Source organism: Rhineura floridana, chromosome 6, assembly GCF_030035675.1.
Source record: "Rhineura floridana isolate rRhiFlo1 chromosome 6, rRhiFlo1.hap2, whole genome shotgun sequence".
Classification (NCBI taxonomy): domain Eukaryota; kingdom Metazoa; phylum Chordata; class Lepidosauria; order Squamata; family Rhineuridae; genus Rhineura; species Rhineura floridana.
Genome location: NC_084485.1, coordinates 94,440,177 through 94,457,331, shown reverse-complemented (window position 1 = coordinate 94,457,331; position 17,155 = coordinate 94,440,177). Strand labels below are relative to the sequence as shown.

General features: G+C 42.5%; 1 protein-coding gene across 2 annotated transcripts in view; it reads right to left on the bottom strand.

The window, feature by feature from the left end:
- Positions 1 to 2,226: 2,226 nt before the first annotated feature.
- Positions 2,227 to 17,155, bottom strand: part of LOC133387732 (lanosterol synthase-like) — a 39,394-nt gene continuing 24,465 nt past the window's right edge. For both annotated transcript variants that reach the window (XM_061633123.1, XM_061633124.1), the window contains exons 13-22: positions 16,004 to 16,075; positions 14,920 to 14,970; positions 13,586 to 13,735; positions 12,182 to 12,278; positions 10,435 to 10,540; positions 9,665 to 9,730; positions 8,250 to 8,330; positions 6,762 to 6,932; positions 5,931 to 6,009; positions 2,227 to 4,212 (exon numbers count right to left, since the gene is read on the bottom strand). In XM_061633123.1, the coding sequence (XP_061489107.1) occupies positions 4,033 to 4,212; positions 5,931 to 6,009; positions 6,762 to 6,932; positions 8,250 to 8,330; positions 9,665 to 9,730; positions 10,435 to 10,540; positions 12,182 to 12,278; positions 13,586 to 13,735; positions 14,920 to 14,970; positions 16,004 to 16,075 (1,053 nt within the window). In that variant the 3' untranslated portion in view covers positions 2,227 to 4,032. The remainder of the gene's footprint in view (positions 4,213 to 5,930; positions 6,010 to 6,761; positions 6,933 to 8,249; positions 8,331 to 9,664; positions 9,731 to 10,434; positions 10,541 to 12,181; positions 12,279 to 13,585; positions 13,736 to 14,919; positions 14,971 to 16,003; positions 16,076 to 17,155) is intronic.

Below are 17,155 nucleotides of genomic sequence, written 5' to 3'. Positions count from 1 at the left end.
CCATGGCCACTTTTGCTTTGGCCGCATCCGCCACTGGCACGTGGCCTCCAGAGGATTGGCTCTCAGACCAAAAAACAGTCATCCAGCTGTAAAGGTTTTATTGTATATGTTAATAAGTAACCTCTAAAAGTAAAAAAAAACATGATTCTAATGTATGTATTACGCAAGCAAAGTGGAACTGGACATACCTCCCTGAGGGTATACTTAATCTTTCCACTATGCTATGTGTGAGGCTGCCCTCAGTCAGCCCAGCCCCCGACCCAGAAGAATATTTATGGCACATATGACATTCACCTTTCCTGCCTTCATCTATGGCATTCCCAGGGCCAAAAAAGCATTCCACAAAGATGCACGAAACATTACTCCAACCACCCTGTTAAAATCAAAAAGCCATTTCCAGAGGGGCAACTGGGATTAGAGGTAGCTGTGTGTGTGTGTCTGTGTCAGTTTGTCTGTGTCTGTGTCAAAGCACTGAACCCTTTCCTTACCCACCATTACCTGCTCCATTTTATTTATTATATTTCTACTTCATCTTTCTTCCATGATAGAACTCCAGGCACTGTAGCTAGGGTTCCTGGGAGGTCTCCCATACAAACACTGACCAGACTCAGACCTGCTTAGCTCCTCCAATGTTTCTCCATTATAAGAATATAAAAGGAGCCTTGATGGCTCTAACCAAAAGTCCATCTAGTTGAGCATCCTGCTGCCCACAATGACTAAACAGAAGCTTTGGGAAAGGCCACAACTAGGACATGGGAAAAATAGCCCTTCCCTGCTGTTGCACCCCAGTAAACATTCCTCAAGCATACTGCCTCTGAATCAGAAAGGTCCATGTGTCCTAAGAGCATGCCCTAGAACCATTGTTCCCTCGTATGACTTTACCCACTATGAGATTTTAAATGCATGTTTTCCTTCTAAAAGAGCCAAGAGAAGAGCAGCATAGTTCTATCCTATGATCATCTAGCAGCCCTTTAAAGCTGTACTTAGGGCTTATCCACATGGGAACATTACTTTGTACTAAAGACACTGTTTTTACCTCCTTTTTCTATTTACAGCATCCACAGTAAAGGCTCAATGCCAACTGCTCAGTGTTTTCTATTCACATTGAGGGGAAGGCTCAATCACGCAGTTTCCTAATGACCACACCCTCTTATTTAACATTTCCACTCCCTCTGGTTTCTTGGCAACTGAGCATGCTCAGTTTGTTCTATCAGGTTCCATTTAAAAAAACAACATGGAAGTGCAATTATTTGTATTTTTGCTGGTACGATACAGCTGAAATACAAATCTTTGCTTGAGCAGTGTTATGTTTTTGCACGCAAGTTAGTGGGAAAAGAAAAATAATGGCACCATTTTCAGCAACATAAAAAAGATCAGCAGAATGGAGGAGAGCAGCCAGAAGTTGTTTGTCAGCTCACAGGAAAAGAAATGAAAGAAGGAAGGAGGATATAGTGGGTGTGGATAGGGTTACCAACCGTACTCTTTTAAGAGTACATGTACTCTTTCTGAGATGGTGCAACAGCATACTCTTACTTTTCACTTATCGAAGCCAAATGTACTCTTTTTGAAATGACAAAATGATGGTAACCCTAGGTGTGGAGAGGGGAACGATTGACACACCCACCTAAAAGCATCAGAGCAAAGGGTCTACAAGGAGGAGCACAGCACAGAGGAGATGGTTTTTCCTCCACTTTTTGTATTATCAGAGGATTGGCTTAGTACGGATTCACAGGAGGAAAACTGTGTGATAGCTTCTGTTTGCTGGTAACTTCATGTGAACCACATAAATTAAAAGGAGATATGAGTAGCACCAAACACACAGTAAACCACCATGTAGATGAGCCCTTAGGCTAAAAAGAGTCTTAACTAGAATAATGCTGTGGGGGCTGTCACAATTCTCTGTCCTGTTGTTAGGCAAACCATGAAAAAGTACTGTAATAGCAGTGATGTAATGGAAGAGAGTAATGGGCCAGAAGTGGAAAGGAGGCAGATGAAGTCTGAGCAGCTCTTTGTGATGCTAATCGTTATATTGATTGGAAGGGATAGGTAAGAAGGCATCATGAGCCCTTGGAACTTCAGGAGCTTCTACCAAAATCATGGTGGCCCTATGATATCTGACTAAACCTGGTGTCATAGTATCTATGGTCATGTCCCTTTGGCCAAGTGGTGATGGACCTTTTGCTAGGCCAGAGCTTGAAGTCACTGAAAGGATTAACCCTCAATGGATTGAGGGGTTGGTTGGTCATATTTTATTAATGATACACATTTCTAGAGCAAATAATTAAATCACCAGATAAGTTCACAATACAGTCATATTCATAATCAAATACAGTCATATATTCAGGAGCTTATTGACTCAGACCTTTCCCCTACATTCTAGAAAAGTGGAAAGAAGAAAATGGAGACAGTTTTTAACAGGCAGGAACTATCCCTAAGGCTACATCTACACTATTTTCCTGTGCCAGATTTCATTTCATTTCAAACTGTTGCTACTACTATGAAGTAGTTGTGAGTTGCTCAATGTGAAAAGGGCATTTCACTGCTCAACACCATGGGCTTATCCACATGGGAGCAAAACCTCGTATTAAAAACGCTGCTTTTACCTCCATTTTCTGTTTGCACAGTCCACATAGGGGGCTCAAAGCCAGCTGCAAACCTGGTGCTTTTCATTCACACTGAAGGGAAAGGATTGATCACACAGCTTCCTAATGACCATGCCCTCTTAAGGTCAAGATTTCACTTCCTCTGTTTATGTTGGCAACTGAGCATGCTCAGTTTGTTCCGGAGTTTCATAACCCCCCCCAAGTGCGATTATTTGTGTTTTCACTGCTACAATCCAGTTGGAATGCAAATATTTGCTTGAACAGAGTTATGCTTTTGTGCACAGATTGGGGTGGGAAAGAAAAATAAAGCACCGCTTGCAGCAGGCTTGCAGAACTGGAGCCAGCAGCCAAACAGGAAATGTCATGAACAAAGGGAGGCGGAGGGAGTGGGCATGGAGAGGGGAAGCATCGGAGTAAAGCATCTACAAGCCCCTAGAGATACGAACTGGAGATGTATTTACCTTCTCTTTTTGGATTAAAACAGCATGTTTTTACTACGGATTTAAAGGGGAAAACTGTGTTTTAGCTGCTGATTGCCAGTCACATCATGTGAATCATGCAAATTAAAAGGGGCTGTGAGTAGCACCAGACCTGCACTAAAATTCTATGTGAACCAGACCCATATTGCAGTAGCTGTATATAACAAGCAGTAACATCTCCACAATTTAATAGGCATTACTTGACATGGTAATGAAATTAAATGTAGAAAATCCTTTTTCTGGAATAGAAAGAAATTGTTGTATGTCCCACTGGTTGCCCATCACTGTGTGATGTTTGCCACATAGCTTTTAGTAGAGGCCAACAACTAAATAGAACAAAAAAAAATTTACCAACAAATGAAAGGGAGACTAAAACATACTTGTTAGATTCCACCTGTTATATTCCGCTGTGGTGCTTTTGGGAGATGCGCAGGCTCCACTTGGAAGACACCAAATAGTAAACCAGCTACAGACTGAAACTATTCATTCTAAGATCTATGAATTATATTTAAGTAGTGGATATGTTATGGGACTGACCGAATAGCAAACTCACAAGTGTTCAGCAGATAGTTCCCTCACCTGCTCAGTCCACACATGACCCTTGTGGTTCATGAGTGGGCAATAGCTCATGTGATGGTTTAAGCTATTCCCAGCCACAAATGCTGTTGAGATCAGTTAGCCTGGCAAAGAAAAGGCATTATCTCCCAGCTTCGTTGCCAACACCCTCCCCACCTTGCCAATCTCACAGGAAGGTTATGAGAATAAGTAAGATGAATTAAAGATGTTTGCACAAAATAAATGTTTCAAGTTAATTAACATTGTATTTTTTAAAAATAAAAAATAAACAGCATATACTGCAGAGAGATAAATAACCAAGAAAATAAAGCACTGTGTGATGTTGAGAAGGTGGAAGTACAAGCTCTCAGGAATGACAATGCATCTCTATCTGCTCAGCATCCTCTAGTCTGACCCTGCTCCGAATGTACAGATCCATTGTTCAGAAGGTCTTTAGTGACAAGGCTACTAGGATAAAGGCGGGTAAAGCGGGCAAGTGCAAAAATAGGGAAGATGATTCGGTAGCCATTGTAGTGGAGAGTACCAGCTTTGTAGAATGCTGTAGCAATGTCACCCTGAGGAGAGAGGCAAGAGAGGAATGCCCTGAACAAACTATGCAATCTTCTGTCCTGATTTTACAGTGATTAAATCCTATTTGAGAACCAAGACACAAAGTAATTGGATGTTTACCGCAGCATGGGAAATGCTCTCAAGAGCAACAGTCTCTTTCCTACATATCACCAAACACTTGGTTGGCAAACAGGGCTATAGAACAGGGCTCACCAGTCTGGCACCTGGGTGCCCATGGCACTCTCCAAGGCCTGTTTTGGTGCCCCTGGGATGAAATATAATTCCCCAGATTCCCAGCTTTCATTAAAAAAGTATGTTTCTAGCATGTGTAGATCCTGTGTGAGGCAACTCCATTCTTGTCAATTTTTGAGAAATTAGCCTACACCCTTTCAGTGTTTTTCTTTGCTGCTGTCCCCCTGGAAAAATCACCCCCCCCCAAAAAAAATTCCGGTAGACACCAATGTGTGTATATGAGGGACGGAGGAAGCTTATGCATGTAAGTGTGGTCTATGGGGGGGTGAGAGAGGAGAGGGGGGATTAATATGCAGTCTCTGTGTACGTGTGGTCTGTGAGAGAGAGGGAGAAATGCACTTGGGCAGAGAGGGAGAGATGTATATGCAAAGTGTGTGTGTGAGAGAGAGAGAGAGTGAATGAGAGAGAGAAGCATGTGTGCCTGTAGTCTGCAGGCATACTGTGAGTGTGTACATGTATGCAAGACAGTGAGTATGGTGGGGCTCCCCCATCAATTTTGCCTGGTGCTGGGGAATGCCCCATCATACAGCAACAGCATCAGAGAGAGAGAGAGAGAGAGAGAGAGGGAGGGAGGGAGGGAGGGAGGGAGGGAGGGAGGGGGAGAGTGCGCACGCGCACGCGTGTAGGAAAAGTCAATATTGTGTGATCTTCACAGTCAGAACCAGCAGAACATATCTTAACTTCCCATGGTAAACCTGAGATTGTCCTGGGGGTGGGACTTGAAGCAGCAGTAACTGTACTCTCTGTAATTGTGTGCTATGCTGTGTCCCACCCCCAACAGCCTTTTCATGTTTTGTCATGCCCCCATGGCAGCCATTTTGTGACTGGTGCCCACAGCACTTTCTCAAAATTCAAAATGTGCCCATTGGTTGGTAACCCCTGTTCCAGAAGTAGGAATCAGAGACCGAAGTCAATTAAAATGTAGCAGAGATGGCTAAAGACATTTTGACCTCTCAGGCAGAAAAGCCAAATATATATTCCATGGTAAAAATAACAATTATAACAATGATATAACAATGAATGGGCAGTTTGCTGCTTTTTAATTGTACCCTACATCTGCCACATGGGTGTTGGCTGCTTTTCTAGATATGTTTACAACTCCCACCATCCCTGACTATTGGCTATGTTGGTTGGGACTTATGGGGGTTGGAGTCCAACAGCATCTGGAAGGCCACAGGTTAGCCACCTGTACTCTAACTACTTGCTGTTATTTCTAGTCGTGTATATACCGGCCATGGTCAAAGTCCATAACAATGGGCTAGTGGTGACCCACAACAGGGCCTTCTCAGTTGCATCCCCACTTATGGAATGCCCTCTCTGGTAAGGTGCATCTGTCCCCCACATTATTAGCATTTAGGGTGAATATAAGATGTTCCCAGTCACTCAGGCATTTGACAGCTGAAATGTATTCTTCCTGGCAACCTTACTATGAGGATATTTGATTAAGAAAAGGGGGGGAGCTGTAACACACCTGAGGCCAGTCCCCAATGGATGTCTGTTTGTCAATCAAAACTTTGATTCCCCTTTCCAGAACTCGAACATCAGGATATCTGCAAAGCCAACAGAATACTGGTCACTAGTTTGTCAGCATATCACTATAGCTATTTCTAGAGAGAAGAGGATCTGTACACTTTACCAAGTTCAGCTGAATTAAGACAGTCTCAATCACCTTTCTTTTTGGCAAGACTACAGTTGCCTGGGCTAAGGAACACCTAGAACATGTATGTACCACACTGCATGAGAATTTAGTCCTCTCTAAAGTTTAAAAAAACTAGCTATGTGGCATGAGAGGCAGAAGAGACTGTTACTGTGTGTATGAGAGAAAAAGTGACAGACATAGCTCTTTTATTATTATGTTATTTTGAGGCATAATGGTACCCAGTGAAAAGAAGCACAACCAGAGATACTTCATGAAACAGCTACCTCTTCTTGTTGAGGTTCAGATCACTGCTTTTCTGCTCTGGTAGCTGCATCTCCCATGGCTAGCCCATCTGGGCTAACAGGCCCCGAACAAAGAATCGGCAAGTGATACAGTGTACTCAAACTATGGATGATGACATGTTTGTAAAAATGCCTTCAGAGGGAATGGACTCAGGACAAATCAGCCCACTTCTGCCAAAGCTTGGAAGTATGAGCCCTTGGCATATCTTGCTTGACACAGCCCAACTCTTCACTGCCAGGCATTGATTTTTCGGGGGTGGGGGGAATCTGGTTTTGGCTTTTCTAACAGTTGCAGAAATCACTTGGGCAAAGGCAGACAGAAGCCTTTGCTAAGATACATAACTGCAGCTTCTGCACTTACCCAACAGCCATCAGCCCCAACAGAGCCCAGGCAGTGTGGTGGATCTGGGATACTGTGTGCTGAATATATTTGCATAACTTGTAGGATTCAAATTCCTCTCCCCAGCCACCATCTTTCATTTGCTTGGAGACCAAGAACTCACAGCCCTTGGTCACTTCCTTGCATGCCACCCTATAAAAGATGAAAGAGAGAGGGAGAGAGAGAGAGAGATAATAGCCTATGAGATGCCTCATTTGGTTTTGTTCCATTGTGGGCTTTGGCTGCATCTAAATATTCTTATGCACACTGACCTGCAGTAAATCCCACTGAACTGAGTTGGATTTATTTCTGTGTAAGCATACATAGCGGATTAGGCTGTCAGTTCTTCATGCACATGAGCATTAACATTCTGAGGACTCATTGTGCAAAGACAGAATATTCTGCCTGATACTGTCTCCCACTCCTCAAAACATACAACATCTACTGCTAATGATATTTTCACTTTGTCTCACATCTGTCCCATTCAGAGCCGAGGAACGCAGGCACACACGTTTCAGTAAAGCTTTCTCATTTTATTCAAGTTACATCAACCTTAAAAGGCTTTCGACTCATTCATCTAACTATGCTTTCTAGGAACTATTTCCCTGACACTGACTAACCTACTCTCCAGTTGCAGACGTTGACTCAGCACCCCTTCCTTGCCTCCACCCACTTAAATAGGTTTCCCTTTCCCGTGCAAACGTTTGCTCCTTTGTGCCTCTGAATCCTGCGAGGGGGGGGGAGAGGGGCTGGACCTCGACTTTCCCCTCCAACTGAGGGGGGCTGGCCGTCTGGGTGGGCGTGGGAAACTGCTGGATGTCCGGCTGGGAATCTGCCAACTGGTCAGGTGTCTCCTCCACCACTGGAGCAGAGGGAGTGCCCTCCACAGCTCTCTGACAGCTCTCCCTGCGTTCCCACAGGGGAAGGAGGAATCTGGGGACACTGCAAGACCTCCTCCCTCAATCTCTCGCTCAAGTCCTCAAAGTCAGAGTCCTCCCCCTGCCAGCCCTCCCCCCTGACCTGGGTCACAATAACATCACAGTCAAACCATCTCTGCTCAAGAGAGGCAGATTCTTGCAGAGCTTTAGAAAAATATGGAAGAGGGACAATGAGCTACCTTTATTGTGTACCAATGTTGGAAGGTAAATCCACTAAAATGATTCTAGAAATAACCTTACTCCTAAAAGGTAAAGGTGTCCCCGCATTTATAGTGCGAGTCGTTTCCGACTCTTAGGGTGACGTCTTGCGACGTTTTACTAGGCAGACCGTATATATGGGGTGGGATTGCCAGTTCCTTCCCCGGCCTTTCTTTACCCCCACCCCCCCCCCAGCATATGCCGGGTACTCATTTTACTGACCACAGATGGATGGAAGGCTGAGTGGACCTCGACCCCTTTTACCGGAGATTCGACTTCCTCCTTCCATTGGAGCATGAGTACTAATGTTCTGCCTGAGAGGCTGCTTACTCACCCATGATGGTAAATGTATCCCATACATGCAAATGCTTCTAGTGCAAACCAAGTGCCGTATGTGAAACATACACCCCATCTCCTGTAGAGGAGGGAAAACTCATTAGCCACAGAATACAAGATACTGAAACAGATGACAGTTCCCATCCTTTGAGTAGGACTTTTCATTTGACCTTTATGTATTTCCTTCAAAACTTTCATACCACATCCCTGCATAAGGCACACAAAACAGTGAACCAGCAACGTGAAGGTATCTTCTCAGCAGCAGCGTTTCAAAGTTTTACCATCCACAGATAGGACTCAGTTCAAGATAGTGAAATTAGGGGTGCAGCTGAGGGTCTTCATGCCTACGCTATCACAAATCTGCTGTGAAACTCCTTGACAAAGCCAGAACCTCACAAAGCTCAAGGAACTGGGCCTCCTAATCACATTATTATTTATTATTAAATGTATATCCCACCCTTCCTCCCAGAAGGAGCCCAGGGCATCAAACAAAAACACTAAAAGCACTTTAAAACATCTTAAAAACAAAAAACTTTAAAACTTATTAAAGCAAAACATCTTTAAAAACATATTAAAACAAAGCATCTTAAATCATATTTTAAAAAACAACTTTTAAAATATCTTAAAAAGCAATTCCAACACAGACACAGACCGGGATAAGATCTGTACTTAAAACTGCTAATTGCTCTCTCACTGCTTATTGAGGAACCCATTGCCTCAAAAAAGAGACTGGATGCTCCTGTGTTTTCTTTTATGTGCGTAGAGCTAGGCTGCAGTGCACCCCTCCACAGTGGTAAGACAATTTGTGCCTCCATGAGAAATCGCATTCCGTGTATGTGTTTTTACTCTCCATCCCAGAATAGATTTGTGTACATAGAGAATACTGAAAAAGCAAGCTGCTCCAGACCTCTGGAGGTCTGCCGCTGGAAGCAACAGCCAGCAGAGCCCTGCTGGAGAGTGACACTAAAGTTAATAGAGAGTCCCACCAGATGTGTCACATTGCACACAAGGCTGCTTAGAGATGGAACACTGATCACAAAGGCTTAGGTGATTATCACAACATGAGAGCTGCCTGTCAAATATCCTGCAAGTGGAAGGATGATTCACAGCACTCCCTCTAATTGGATGAGCCACTGGTTGAAACAATGAAAAGGCATGTTGCACTAGCTAGTCTCTTCTTTCTTCTCCCAAATTATTGTGTAGGAAACTCATTTAAAAGATGACGGTTTTAAAGCTTAATTAGTAACAAAGTCCAAATTTCACAATTCCAAGTGCTCACATCCAGTTGGAAACTACAGTGACAAGTGCTGCAGCCAAGTTCAGTGTGCAATATTTGATTTATTTATTATTATTTGATTTCTATCCCACCCTTCCTCCCAGCAGGAGCCCTTACAATATTTGTAAGTCACTCACCCTAACCAGGAGCCATCAGCTTTCTGCATATCACGACAATACTGCAAACCCTTAATGAGAGTGTCACTGGAAAGATACAAAGGAGTCTTCTTACATTTCCATCTAAACAGGCTATGGATGAGACTACAATTCAGGTGAATCCCTTGTAAAAATGACATTCAATGGCCTAAAGCAGCCTGCGACCTTTTCAGAACTTGGATCCTCCTTGCGTTTAACCCAAACATGGATTTAGGGATCCACTTCTTAATGTTTTACCATGTATTTGTATGGTGGTAGTGTTGCTATTGTGACCCACCTTAGCTCAGGCTGTGATTCAGTAATGGGTCCCTGCCTACCAAGTGAAGACCAATGAACACAAAGAGTCATCCTCATCTATCTTTAAGAATACTTAAACCATCAGGAGCAGCTTCACACAAGATGGACATCCTCCACAAGTATCACTTCCATGTCAGAAACAGCATGTATGCTGTGTGTATATGTATTAGAAGAATACCTGTGTTGGTCTGTTGCACCAAAAACAACAAAAAGCCTTATGCCACTTTAAAGACCAATGTCAACTTCATCAGATGTACCATATGATCCTTGGTTGTCAGGTATATAAGCAGATAGGTATAATTTTTAATATATATATATACAGGTTGAAATTAAATGGCAATTAAATGCAAAAAGTACAGTCTGTGATTTCAACTCCTGAACTCTAAGCATATCATGTTATGATTTGTAACAGTAATATCCTCCTCAGCTTCTGGGGATTTCCTCCACTCCTTTACCTGATTTCATCCACCCGGTGGTGTGGGAATCTTTTCTCAAAATGTCTCAATGCCTGCATTACTGATGAAGTACATTCTGTATAGGTGTGGTCTACCATACAGTCAGCTGAAAAACATAACGTGAAGAATTTTATTCAAAATATGTGTATCCTGCTTCTTCCACCATTCAAGGTGGCTTATGAAATGATAAAACAACATTGTCCCAAAAGATAAACAAACAATATTATATTTTTTAAAAAGGAGCAAAAACCTAGCGGTGAAGACAACAGCAGGGGGGGAAAGTCACAAAAGCCAACAGGCCAAAATCCAACACCTCGCACCTATCCTTCCTTCATTCACCAAAAACCTATAGGAAAAAAATGGTCTATGCATGTGGTTGTTTTGCAAAGATCTATTAGGGAGACCCTCTCATGACCTAGCGCAGGGGTGGGCAACTGGCAACAAGAGGAAAACATACAGACCCTGGCCTGGAAAGAACCAGGAATGTGGAAGGGTAAAAATATTGGGGGGTGGGAGCTGAAACAAATGAAGTGATGGAAAGTAGAGGGGCCGAAGCCCTTTGCAAGAAATAAGTTCAGACCTCTGGCAAGAATTATGTGCATCTCCCCTAACAGCCCAGTAGGTGGGGAGAAGGGAAAAGAGCAAGAATGAGAAAGAGAGTGAGTAAAAAAGGGGTGGCGAAAGAGAGAGAGAGAGCAGTAGAGAGAGAGAAAAGAGAGAGAGAGAGCAGTAGTTGCTCAGGCCACACCCGCCACTGGCATGTGATCCCCCCAAAAATACCCCAAAGGTAATGTGGCCCCTGACAGAGAAAGGGTTCCCCACCTCTGGCTTAGCATGTATTCTGTCCCTTTTAGTCACAGTTCTACCCTCTCCAGAGGATGGCACTTTGGAGAGTCCTCCGCCCCCTGCCTGCCAAAGACTACAAAGAGGGTCATATTGAGAGAGAGAGAAAGAGGTGGTTTCTAAAATAAGCAAGTCCCAGATGGTGTAGTATCTGGAATTGGGCCCATTAACTCATTGACAGCCACTGTAACTGACACAGTGTGGTCATTTATGCACTCTTGGCTCCCCACTGTCATCAGGAGGGATGCTGTGGCATTGTGGGCCAGCTGCAGTTTCCAGGCTACCTTCAAGGCCAGACCCAATCTGCAAATATCTGTAATGGAGCACAGGACTCACACTGGGGACTCTGGCAGCACAGCCCTGGTGCCTTGCTCCCATCACTACTGCTCTTCGCTGCACTGCTGTGCCACTGATGTAATGGCCAGAGAGGACAGTGCAGCTCATCAGCGCAGTCAGACCATGTGTAACTTGAGGAGCCAATAGGTTCCTAGCTGGCTTTGTGTAACTGTTGCTGTAATCTCGGTTCATCAGTCTGAGCAACTAAGCTTCAGTAGCCACACAGACTGCCTCACCATGTCCACAATTTGATCCTATCTTCTTGTATCACGCCATCTGCCCCTAGCCCCTCTGAACTTTGCCTACCTACCTCAGAACCCAATCATCAGCTTTGCTTTAGCCCATGTTGCCTATCAGCATTGACAGTATCTCCCCCCAAGAGGGGACTCCTGAATAATATTAAAATTTGCCAATGCCATATCCTCAAAACAAACTGCCTTCAAACACATGGCTTCAATCTGGCCTCAGTCCCCAAAACTATGCAGTAGGCTTTGCCTGTGAAGATGACCAGAAATTCACACAAGATTCCCTAATGCAGTTGTTCTGATAGCAAGACTCTTCTTTTTACCATATGACTCTGAGGAGTTCATTATCTCCAGTAGCCAGCTACCCCGCCTGGTTTCATAAGAAGAAAAACCACCATTGGAATTCCTCATGTTCAGCATCTACAAAAAAATAAAATGGGATTGGTGCGGAGAGAGACGGAGTTTCAGAATGGACATGATGTGACTTGCTCTACACTCATAGGCACATGCCGATCCCTCCTGTCCTGCCCCACAAGCCACTCCTGTGTGGTAAATTAAAAAGCCCCAAACATTACAACCTTTCCTTATAGAGGAGTTGCTCTGGTCCCTTGATAATTTTAGTTGCTCTTTTCTATCCAAGGCAACAACAGTCTTTGATACTCTTAGAATAAGTCACATGACCATTTCCCATTCTTTTAAATATATATATATATATATTATTTTAAACTCTGGACAGGATTCTGCTGTTTGCAAATAGTCTGCGGACTTTGCCACAAGCACCAAATACAATTCAACTGCCACTCTACCCAGTTACAATGGCGTATAAAATTTAGAGCCTGTGCTCTTGACAAACCAATCTCTTTGCTTCAAATGGAGTTAAACAAAACAAAAAAATGCCCCTCCACACATATGTAGCCATATCAATTGGCTCTCTGTCACCATAATAAGCCAACGGAGATCTTGGTGGATGGCAAGACTGTTGTCTTGATAGACCCTAGAAAGTCTCCTTGCTCTTTGCTACTAAAATCATGAGGATTTCAGGGCAGAATCTGTTTATCTGACTATTTCTATCAAACATTATTTATCTCCAGATCCACCAACTTTCTTGGAGTAAGATCCCATAAAACCAATATTCTCAGCAGCTTTATTACTGAATGCTATGACTCTAGGATACCCTCAGAAGCTTCCTCAAGTAAAAGGCAACATGATAGAAGTGTATAAAACTATGCATGGCATGGAGAGAGTGGATACAGAAAAGTTTTTCTCCCTCTCTCATAGCACTAGAACTTGTGGATATCCAATGAAGCTGAATGTCAGAAGATTCAGGACAGACAAAAGAAAGCAGCTCTTCACATAGCGCATAGTTAAACTGTGGAATTCACTCGTATAAGGGGCAGTGATGGCCACCAATTTGGTTGGCTTTAAAAGAGGATTAGACAAATTCAGAGGAAGAGGCTATCAATGGCTATTAACCATTATATCTATGCTCTGCCTTCATAGTCAGAAGCAGTATGCTTCCAAATACCAGTTGCTGGAAACTGCAGGAAGGGAGAGTGCTCTTTGCTCTCAGGTCCTGTTGCAGGCTTCCCATGGACATCTGGTTTGCCACTGTGAGAACAGGATGCTGGACCAGAAGAGCCACTGGCCTGATCCACAGGCTTTCCCTGTGTTCTTATGCTCCTCAAGCCTGCTCTCCATTTCCTCTTCTTGGTGTTTCGCAATCTTACCACATTGACAGCATCAAAGAGGCGCTGAGGTGCCACATGATCTTCTATGAAGGGGCATTTTTCCTCCAGCAGCATCAGTACCCTCATTGCCTCAGCAGTACAGTCACTGACTATCCAATCATTCTCTCGATAGCTGAAGGGGAATCCGCCCTGGAGATTAAGATTGTGTAAAAGACATTAAGAATATATAAAAGACTACTTTTCCTACCAATGGAGAGAGAAAGAGGCTATCCTATATTAGACCTAATTAATTATAGATCATTACAAACTGAAGCATATACTTTCCCACACACACCTTTTTTTACCATACTCTGTGCCAGCCTTTCCCAACCTTTGGGTCCCCAGATGTTATTGGATTACAATTCTCATCATTTCTGACCATGCTGATTGGTGCTCCTGTGAGATGTTGGATGTTGTAGTCCAACATCATCTGCAGAACCAAAGGTTGGAGAAGGTTGCTCTATGCCCATGAAATTTCTTGGACCTTTAGATAGTATTCTATATCATTTATGATAGTATAATATGATGCATTAATTCTTAACGTTTTTATTAGTATCAGGAAGATTGAATATGTAAATTGGTGTGACTTTACCTCACATTAGGGTAACAAAATCAACAAAGTAACACCATCAACAATGAGTCTAATGCATTGATTGAAACAGAAAAGTGAGTAACTTCAAACACCCTCCACAAAGGAATAGAAGAGTTTATCTCAGTAACGACAACAGAACTTCTATTTTCTGTTTGGGGATATGCCCCAGGAACAACAACAATAATAAAAGATATAAGAAAAAAATATTCTCTCCTCCCAAGAAGAGGCCAAGTAAGGAACCACAAGGAGATCGATTTATATTTCTTCTCCAGGTGTACGGATACAATTGGTAAAAATTAAGGAACGAACTGAAGAGTGGTTTTTTTTTTCATTCCAGTTACATGAACAGAGAAAGAAATCCCACAAATTATAACCACACTAGATTTCCCCAACAACTTTATTCTGACTTCCATCTCTAATGTATCTGGTTACCAACTGGCTTTTCAGAAAGGGCACTTTCTAACAACAAGAATGATATTCAGTACTAATCCTACTCTGGGTAGACCCATTGAATTTAATATACTTGACTAACTTAGGTTTATTGGTTTCAATGGGTCTGATTAATCTCAGTTTCAATTTTGAGTAGGCCAGCTGAATACAACCCTAAGACTCCATTTATTGCACAATATGGGAAACTATTAAATCTAAAACATTTAGCCCTCTCATTCCTATCATTTATTTCTCAGAATTAACTCTTGTAAATTCCCTGTTTGCTAGCTATGTCTTGTGATTCTCAATGTACCTTGTTCATCTGCCGATAATATCTCTGGTAGTTGGGTGGATTATCTACAATCTAAAGAAGAGATTAGATTTGTTGAGGGAAATTGCAGTAGATATACAAGGTTTTACACAGAATTTAAGCCACTCTATAGAACTAAATTGACACTAATGATCACATGGCTTCAAATTAGAAACCTATAATTCTAGAGTCCCCCTCACATGTTACTTACTTGAATAGCTCTTCACTAGGGGTGGGCAAGAAATTCGATTCAGTTTCCATTTCATGCCAAATCTATCAAATTCGCACTTTCCGAAACAATATGAGAACCGAAACACAGCCATCCTTCAAAATTCACACTTAATTGAATTTTGCAATGCAGTTCGCCAACAAAACAATGTTTACAAAAAGACATATGTTAGGGGAAAGTGTGCATAAAAATGAATATGAGTGAAAATAACACCCAAAATGCATATATGATGAGAGATCGCTTGCAAAAATATGCATGTAAGTCAGAACCGCCTACAAAAATATGTTTCTTAGGTGAAATTCACACTAAAAAGCTAGAGAATTTTCATGATAATTTTTTTATTGAAAAGAATTTGCAGACAGTTGCAGAAATGTGGAGAACTGAATTTAAGATTGGGAAAACGAGAAACGGAGACAACCAAAATGGACAGATCTTTCCATCCCTAGTCTTCACGCAATCAAGAAGCAGCTGAGTCACATTGTGGCTCACACAGCTTCTTCCAGTCCCAACATCCACATCTTAGGCTTCAACCTATGCAGATGCTCATGCCTATTTAAAGAGAAGTTTCTGTGAATGGGTTTTACTTATGCAGACATCCAAGTCTAAATGCATGGACATCAGAGGCAAGGCCAGGGGAAGCTGCACAACCTTGGAAGCTGCCCTTGATCATCTAGATCAAGCAGTGGATCACTGCCCGTGTTCATCTAGTATCTCCTTTGCATGAATAACACATGAAGGTAGCTCTTATTTCTTTGCAAAAAGAAACCAATATTTCCCTCATGATTCTTTCACTGAGACAGCAGTCTTTTAAAACTAGCACTGATACCTCATGTATGTTATTCCAGCTCAGCTCCTCACCTGAGAGGCTTTCAAGTATACGTGGGCTTTTTTCAGACAGGATTCATAGTCAGGATTGTTCTGAACCCCAGCCTAGAAAAAAGAAAGATGTTATGGTTCAGCAGTACTGACTCAAGAATGTCACCGAGAGAATCATCAGAGTGAATCAGAGCAACTTACACAAAAGCAGTACTTTGGACAGCTACACAAATTCTTCACTAATAATTTTAGTGTGGCAAACAGGGCCAGAGCCTTCTCTACAGTAGCTCCCATTTAATGGAACATCATCCCCAGTAACATTTGTATTTCACTAACACTACTGTCTTTTAGGGTGCTATGTTGTTGTTCTCCCATGAACTTGTTAGATAATTAATTTTGTTGCTTTCATTGTTGCTGTTTCCTGCTAATGCTGTTCAATTGATAGATAAGATTTATTTTGATACTGCATAGATTTTGTTTTGTTTTAATGGTTGTAATGGTGTTTATGCATGTTTAACAGAAAGGAGGGATGTTATTATAAATAAATAAAATATTCTCACTCCTTTAAAGAAAGATTTTAGCAGCATGGCTATTAACACAGTAAATGGTGTGAATCACGTCACCGCATTTGATCTGTCTCCTCCAGAACGTATCTTTTCTCAGTAAGACTGCTTTCTGTCAAGTTTGATAGCAAAACGTATAAGATTCCAATCTCTGTTGGATTCAAATTAGACCACTATTATATAGCACTGTGTACTGCCCACCAATATAGAAGACAGAGAGAATGGCAGGGGCCAGAGTATCACTCATTTCTGCATTAGTACACCCAGTCTTAACTTCTCTCCTCCTCCAACTTCATAGCAGTCTAGCTGAGATGAAAGGGAATCACCAGACATGCAAACAAGGGGAAGAAGCATCTTCTTGCTTTGGAGCTTCAGTCTCAGATTCCATCAGTGATCAGTTTCCAAGCCTAGCCAAGCTGAGAGAACAGGGGCATGAGGGACTCAGCAGAGGGAGCAAGGAGCACCTGTCTTGTGCACTCTGTCTCCCAAAACCAGAAACTGACAAGAATCCCATCTGGAGTCTTGCTATAGAGATAAAGATGAAATTAAAATACTACAAATGAATATGTGTAGATTATTGGATTTCCGGTTACAAGAGAAGGTGTCTTTTCCGTTTAGCCGTATGTGTGTG